At 37.2% G+C, this 8,053-nt stretch overlaps 4 protein-coding genes across 4 annotated transcripts; 1 reads left to right on the top strand and 3 right to left on the bottom strand.

Annotated features, from left to right (window-relative positions):
- Positions 1–935: 935 nt before the first annotated feature.
- On the bottom strand, positions 936–1,822 carry EIN_030740 (hypothetical protein; the record flags this gene model as incomplete). The annotated part of the gene is made up of 2 exons (XM_004185701.1): positions 936–1,513; positions 1,651–1,822. The coding sequence occupies 2 exons, from the start codon at positions 1,820–1,822 to the stop codon at positions 936–938; spliced, it is 750 nt and encodes a 249-aa protein (XP_004185749.1).
- Positions 1,823–1,938: 116 nt separating this feature from the next.
- EIN_030730 (GPI transamidase component PIG-U, putative) lies at positions 1,939–3,033 on the top strand (the record flags this gene model as incomplete). The annotated part of the gene is made up of 2 exons (XM_004185700.1): positions 1,939–2,817; positions 2,881–3,033. 2 exons carry the CDS (start codon positions 1,939–1,941, stop codon positions 3,031–3,033), a joined length of 1,032 nt encoding a protein of 343 aa, XP_004185748.1.
- Positions 3,034–3,101: 68 nt separating this feature from the next.
- On the bottom strand, positions 3,102–5,196 carry EIN_030720 (ras GTP-ase activating protein, putative; the record flags this gene model as incomplete). The annotated part of the gene is made up of 3 exons (XM_004185699.1): positions 3,102–4,369; positions 4,431–4,989; positions 5,086–5,196. The coding sequence occupies 3 exons, from the start codon at positions 5,194–5,196 to the stop codon at positions 3,102–3,104; spliced, it is 1,938 nt and encodes a 645-aa protein (XP_004185747.1).
- Positions 5,197–5,598: 402 nt separating this feature from the next.
- EIN_030710 (hypothetical protein) lies at positions 5,599–8,053 on the bottom strand (the record flags this gene model as incomplete). The annotated part of the gene is made up of 3 exons (XM_004185698.1): positions 5,599–5,883; positions 5,940–6,833; positions 6,966–8,053. Coding segments are annotated over 3 exons (2,267 nt in total), but the record flags the coding sequence as incomplete, so codon positions are not given.

Below are 8,053 nucleotides of genomic sequence, written 5' to 3'. Positions count from 1 at the left end.
ACTTTTTCCGAATAAAATAAACTAGATTAGCAAATTTTTCATTGTGGAAAATGGGGATATTTGAATAAAAAAATGAAAAAAAAAAATGGAAAAAACGTCCACTTGTAATAAAATGTTAATAAAATGAATAAAATATATACAATAAAAATTCGGACTCAATCGGGATCATTAAAGAAACTAATTTTTAAAAAAAATTACCCCAATAATTAGCACAAAATGCCCCTGTCTAAAAGAGTTTCTTTTTGATTTAACTCCAATCAACATCACAATGTTTTTATCATATTTCCCGATTTTTTAGACCAAAATGCAGTGTTGCAATATTCATATAAAATGTCAAATGAAACAGAACATGTAATTATTTTAGTTTTCATTTTAATAGACTTTTTAACAATTTCTTTCGTACAAACCAATAGAATAAGACAATCGTTGTATATTATTATGCGTGGTACCACGTGTACACATAAACAATCAAACGCTTATAAATAACAAGTTAGAGATTTACATCATTGGGATTGTTTTTTGAGTTCAGAACAAATATTATTTTTGTATCAAACACATGTTTGAATCCATTTCATCAGTTTCATTAAGCGGAAGTTGTCCTTCTCCACACGCTTTTATGAGCAATTCGCTGATGTTGGTATTCGTTGGAATTGTATTGTCTTTCTTCAAATTTATTCTACACCCCCTTTTTCTTTTATTCGTTTCTTTATTAATAACTTTATATAAAACTATTATACTATATAATAGTTTTATATAGTATAATAAAACTATAATACTCGACCGTCGAAAGTTCATTTCAAGTCATTTATCCAGATTTTTAAAAGAAAATTTTCATTCATTCCACGACCCTCCACAAAACAACATTTTTCGGTATTATTAATAGTTAAAAGGATAGTAAACAATAATACTTTAACTAAGAACCAGAGAACACCAAATTACTTCTTTTTCTTTGCAACTTTTTTTGCTGCTTTTTTCTGTTGTTGTTTGAACGTCATTTTCCCGTCTGGTCCAAAAACCATTTGCCCTTTTTTTTGGATTTGAGACTTTGTAGTGTGCGTCTCATTTTCATCTTCTTCGTAATGGACTTCTTCGATGTCTTCTGAAGAGTCTAAGCCCGTCAGAAGACTTTGCTCCGTTATCTTCTCTTGAAGGTCTTTTTGGTCGTGCTCGATTTTCTGTGCAAAACGCGCCAACTCGTCCTTTTGCTGCTGGACTTTATTCTCAAAAGTCTTCCGCGCGTCTTCTTCGAAGTCAATCAACTTGACTATATCACCAATTGGTAATCTATTTTGGATTTGCTTTTGAACGTAAAACAAGATCGACAACACACTTGTTTGTGGGGGTATCAACTTCGTGTTTTTGAGCGCATCAAACATTTTTGTTTTACAATATGAGAAGATCGGTCCAGTGATATTAAGTGTTACTCGCTCAACAACTGCTTCGGCTTCTTTAAGTTTGTCGTCTGAGACACACACCAACGCTAAGTTGCATTCTTCAACACTCAAATCGCTTGCTATGCCTAAGTACTATATTTTTACTATTTCTTTTTAATTATTAATCATTAGAGTATAATTATAATTATAATATAATTATACTTATTGATTATATTATACTAGATATAATATAATTAATATACTAGTAAGAATAAACCATTTGATATATATCGTAATTTGAGTGTCTCTCCTTCTAACTCGATTTGCCCCGACAAGATACTTTCATCACCTAATGCCTCACTTTTTTGACTCGTCTCTTTCTCAAGAGATGTAAGAAGTTCTTTCATTAATGGCTGGTCACCCACAACAGCTACATTCAAGACTCCCATTTTGTCTTTTATTAACTATAAGTTCTTCTTTTGTGATAAAAAGTAGTATAGATTAATACTAATAAAATATACTATTTAAATACTAGTAACACAATAAACTAAAAAATCAAGAAGTGATGGAAATTCCTTTTATATTTCACTTTCTTTTTGCGGTGTGTATACGTCTCGCACTTTTCTATGTCGTTCCCATGTACGCAATACCAAATAGAGTCGAGTTCAATACATCACCATATTCCCTTTTGGATAAACCCGACGACTCATTGTTGTCAATACTCTTCACTTTTATTCCTTTCGACACAATTCCACTGGTCACGTTACTTTTATCAACATTACCAGCTCTTATACTCTCATCACTCTCAAAGACTTCCGCTTGTGTGTTTCTCTATAACCCATTCTCAATTATCGCGTCACTTGCCGTCTCAAGTCAATCCCTTGTCCAAACCCTAATGGCATTTCTCTTTGTTCTCCCGAAGAACAAAGTCACACAACACATCTTCTCGCCACTGCTCCCAATTTTAATCGCAATATACCCACAAGCATTCCCATTACTACTTCCACTCTTAACTTCCCTCTCCCCAACGGTGCTCTTGGGACTTCCAGTAGTCTTCCTGTCTTATTCAAACTTCGGCTTCCCAACACACTTCTTTGTCACGGACCTCACTCCAAACATCGGATTGTATTGGTACTTATTCACTAATATGTTCCAAGAGTACTCTTTACTCTATACAGTAGTGTTACCTTTGATACCACTCTTTGTCTCACTCATTATGTACCCACATATGAAGGACCACAAGTTCTATTACACGTACGTCGTCGCCATTTTGATTGCTGTGTGCAACCCATACATCTCACTCCAAGACGTTTTAATACCAATGGCGCTCTTTAACATCACTTGGTCCAATTTGTGCGTCTACTTCTGGAAGCTCAAAGTCGTCGCCTTTGTCTTCCCTGTCATGGTCTTACTCTTCTCCATTTTCAACGACTTTTATAAATACGTTTGTCGTCTTTTTAAGAATCAATATCATCATTTATATATAAATATATATATTCACTACTAGTCCTACTTCAATAGTAACATGATCTATGCTATGAACCTCGGCATCGGCTTCACACTCTTTTCTACCTGCGAAGAAACAGTCAACGGATGTCTCCACAACGACTTCTTAGTCGCAAACAAGAGGACGGACCACGCAATCGATACAATTTATTGAGTTGTTCTTCTCAATGTTCTTTCCACTGTTGTATGTATTGTGCGGCACAAACAACTCACACAAAAAAATCATTTAAGATATGAAGCCGCATTATTCAGGCACGTCAGAGTGTCTTTCAAGTATTGGATCGTCACGTTTTCATCGTCTTGAATCTTCCTTTCCATCAGAAGAATCAATTTGTCTATTAAGTCCTTCGTTTTTGGGATCAACGCCTCGTCGCACTCAACATTTTTGTGCGCAACGGTGTTTGTCTTTCCCGAGAGAAATTGGATCCCTGCAATGAACTCCACAGAGCAGTGGTATAACTTCTTTGAGTCATTACACACGTGCACTTTATGTCTAATATGGTGACACTTCTTTATCACCTTTTTCAATTCATTTTTCAGTGGGTCTGGCATCGTCTGTCTCTTCTCAAGTGACGCTTTATACTCTTTCACACTCATCGTAACAGCTTTCCCTCGTTGTCCGTCTTCAACTGTATTCTCTTTCGACACTTTGTTCTTATACGACTCTTGGCACGCCTTCATAAACTCTTCCGAATCACTCCCAGACCTCCCTTCTGACGATTGCTCGTCTTCAGAACTTGTCGGGGAGAAGACTTCTGGAATAGGTTCTTGGACAACTTCCGTCGCACTCGGAAGAGGTTCGTTACTCTCCACTTTCCTTTGGACTGGTGCATTTTGTTGTTGTTTATCAACAAGTTGATCTTTCGGAGACAAATCGACTTGAACAGCAGACGTTTTCGCCTCTTGTTGTTTTCGAAATTCTTCGAGTTTCTTCAGTCGTGTTTGCATCACTAATAAAGTGATCTCCGGTAACGTCTTTTGGTCCGGGAGGACCTCTCCCAGCTTCAAATACAAATCGACAACGCGCTCATTCAGTTGATTCACTTCGTACTCGTAATTCACTATCGCCTGTTTCATCGTTTTCATCATTAAATTCAGCACCGCGTTCTGGTCAGCGTATGTGAACGACCGCATCAAATTCGAGTTCGACAACATCGCCGAGAGTTTCACTTTAGTCCCTGGCATCTCGTCAACCGCTTCCATAAAAGCGTTCATTTGTTCTTCCTTGAACGACGAGATGACTTTAAGTATAGTCGGCGTCGAATTGATCACAACCTCGTCGGTGACATATCGATTCGTTATCGGTCGTTTCATGTTACTCGAGATATTCGTTAAAAAGGTATTAATAGAACTGTACTGTGTCGTTACATACTCAACAAACGGGTACATAAATTCTTCTTTAAAAGGTTCTGGTGGTTGATTAGCCATAGCCTGGACTATTTTTCCGATGAGTATAAGTGTACGAGCTCCTGTTTCATTGGCGAGTACCACTAGGAGTTAATGTTTTATTAATAAATATAGTATAATACAGTTTAATAAATAATAGCAAACTCTGTGCTCCAAACCGTTGTGGGGATACCAGTGCTGGGTTAATGAATCTGAGGAACAGAAATCCCCCGATAGCAATCAAAGAGTTTTCTGGCCACTTTTTGGAGACTTCATTTTTGATACAGGAGAAGATGAAAGTGAGAGATGGGGTGAGAAGACTTTTCAAGTATTCCCATTTACAGACCTTTTCTTTTAATATTGACATCAGTGTGACCACGTTTTGATCGGCTTCTTGTTGTGAAGTTTTGACGGGGTCGACTTCGAGTACGTTTGGAAGGGAGTTGACGGTTTGAATGATTGGGTTGATATAATTCTCTAATACAGATAACCCCTCTTTCCTCATAAACGATGACATGAAGTGTGTGATCCCTCCATTCACTCGAAACAGTTGTTCCTTGTCTTTGGTGAGTTTCACTTCTTCATAGATGTGTTGTTGAAGAATATACAAAAGCACTCCATCCGAATCTAAACAGTCTCGTAACGCGTCCCAGAATGGGATCAGCTCTTGTCCACAGTGTCTAATCAAGCACGACACAATGTGGTAATTGTCAAGTCGGCAGATCTGCACATCAGACCAATACTATATATATAACTATAATTATACTATAATTATACTATTGTGTATGAGAAGAAAAAAATAGAAAAAAGAACTACAAACATTCCAAAACGCGTTGGCCCGGACACTCTCAGGGATGTCCAATGAAATCTCAATCTCCTCTTTTTTCGGTTTTTTCTTAAAAATCGACAATCTACCTGCACTTGTTTTCATTCCTTTATTCAGTTCTTTTCTTTTAGTTTTTCTTGCAAACTTTTGGAAGTTTTCCTTTGCACTTTGTAGTTGCTTTTTTGTTATTTTAATCTGGTCTTTTTTATTACCACCAAAAACATTTGTCGATTTGAAGTATAATTAAGTATAATAAAAAATACTAGTAATATTAATACATCTTTAGTTCTTAAAACTTAATAATTAATGTTAATAATCATAATGCGATTATTCTTATTAACATTCAAAGGTATAACTTTTAATAAAAACAACTATAAATATAGTTACTATTTTCAATATCACCATATTGAATGATATTCAAATTGAGTCTGTCTCTATAATTAGAATAGTAAAAGTATAGTAGACATACTATAATTATAGTAAAAGTATTCAATTTAAAATAAAGAGTCAAAAAGCGACTCCGTGTTGAGAGATAGTCTTCAGTGTTTTTTTGAACATTGATATTCTAGTGTCGTAGTTGTACTTCTCCGCATCTTTTGGGTTAAGTTTATTGTTAGATGTGTTCTGGATGATCAAGTCTTGGAAAGACGAGATGAACAAATTGATGTCTTGAGGTTCACAGAGTTCTTGAATGAGGTTGTCTTTAATGCCCATGAATTCGTTTGGGAACAAGACCATGAGGGAGAAGACGGTATTAGTGAAATACGACATTTGGGATCCATTCAATATGTTCTATAAGTTAATTCTATAGTCTAATTCCACAGAGATACCGTTCAAGAACAACAAACAGTGATAAAGTAATGCATAACTTGTTGAACGAATTGTCGTAATAACCCTAACAGTGATTTTGCGTATGGTATTCTGTTCATATGATTATATGCCAAATATAATATACAACTGAACGCATTCGCCCCTTGCCCCGTCTCTTCGTTCTTCTTCGATCCCATTAACGAGACTGCTTCTGATATAAGGCTCGTGATATGTGTCTCAGGAAATTGCACAACAAGGACGTATCGCGCAACAGTAGCCACATAGACGGCATTAACTCGTTGCAGTTTGGGGTACTGATCTTTGAAGCGATGAACTGCAGAGAGAAGTTCATACATCGAGTACGCAAGCAGTTTGAATGACTCGTCGTTGTATAACGACAACACCGCAAAGTCAAAGGAACTGTTCCCCATCAGCGCTACTCCAGCTTGTAACACTAAAATGACATTCTCAAAGAACAGCGCTGATGGCTCTTGTGTGCTCTTCGCTACGGTATACGCTACCTTTGAAAAGCTGACAATGACTCCCGCTATCTTCAGAAACAGTCGAAGAGGCACAGTACTTTCCTTGCCAAACAATCGAAGCGTGTAGTTCGTCGATACAGCTTTAATAAATTTACACACCACCCCCCACTCCGCTGATGACGGGTCCGTCGTTGGGACTTGGAATAACTGATTTTCCATTGTGGCAATAGCTTGTGTGATGCACACACAACTATTGGTCGTCGCGGTTTTGAGGATGTTCGTGACATCTACAAGTCGAGTTAACGGGTTTGCCATGATTTTCATCAAACATGGAAGTATGATCTCCGATGAGACCCGTGCAAACAGAACACCAACTCCTTTAAAAAACACGGCTCTCGTCTTCATATATTCAACTGGATTTCGCGTCGATACTTGTTCGACAAAACAGAACTAGTCGTTAATAGTTAATTTATTAAATTTGTACACTATGTATTCTTATACTATAGATAATAGTATAATATAGTATAATATAGTATAAATTAATAGTATAAATAATAATATAAATGATCAATACAAACAAACGGGATTTTGATATATAAAGCTCAGTGGCTCCATTGTTAACATAATATCAATGAAGGACTTTCCATGGATCATTTTGTCGAATAGAGAAAAGATTGAACGTAATAAAGTGTAGTTTTCCTTCCAAAATGGGATCATCATGTAAATCTGTTTCAACACGCTAGCCAAAAAGGCCAAGTCTGACGGGGTGTAAGTCTTAGAAAACGTGACGAAGTCAGTCTCGTTCTTTGCGTTTGGGTCCCACAACGAGCTTGATATGAATCCGCCATAAAAGTCGATCATTGACTTTTGCAGATGACATTCCGGTGATTGATCATCAGCGGTGTTGAACTGATGGTTGAAAATTGTTTTATTCAATTGGAACGACGACGTGACAAGCATCACGACAAACTCGACAAAAGCCGAAGTCTTTTCTTTATCTGAGAGTTCTCGATAACTGACGAAGTAACTTGCCAAATAGAAGAAGTTAGTCAAGAGGTGATACGACTGATAGATGTCCTTTTTAATCATTTGGATTTGGTTGTAAAGTTTTTGTTCGATGGGACCCATTTTTTGGGGCAAGTCGTTGGACATCATCCACGTGAATGTCATCTTAAACAACGCAAACATCGTCGTGGCGTCGCACCGCGAGAAGAATCCAAAGTACTCTCCATTAGCGATCACTTCCTCTTCTTCAGACATTAACATCTTCACGTATACAATCGAAAACAATTGCCCAAAATTCACCGACGTCGTGAAGTCGTTCAGACTTAAATTAGTAAAGAAACTCCCCCAAAACTTCACTATGAAGAAAAACTGATTCGCGTCGACTTGGTCGATGATATCTCGCGTGCGCGTCGCTAACAAGTCCATCAATGGCATTGGAATATACTCAAAGATCGTTCGCTCTCGATTTAACCCACACAGTAACTGAAACCCTTTCACAGAGAGCTCCGGCGATTGTTTAATACACACCTCGACGACACTCAAGATCTGTTTGACAAACCATTCCCTATCCCCAACCTCATCTCCGTTGTTAAAACATGACATCCTTGTTGTGAGGAGTTTATCTAAGAAGTCCAAATTCGTTGGGATCGATTGCACGATTGAGG

Source organism: Entamoeba invadens (genome assembly GCF_000330505.1).
Source record: "Entamoeba invadens IP1 unplaced genomic scaffold scaff_1105074726079, whole genome shotgun sequence".
NCBI lineage: Eukaryota > Evosea > Mastigamoebida > Endamoebidae > Entamoeba > Entamoeba invadens.
Note: the sequence above shows the minus strand (reverse complement) of the source record. Positions and strands in the feature narration are given on the sequence as shown.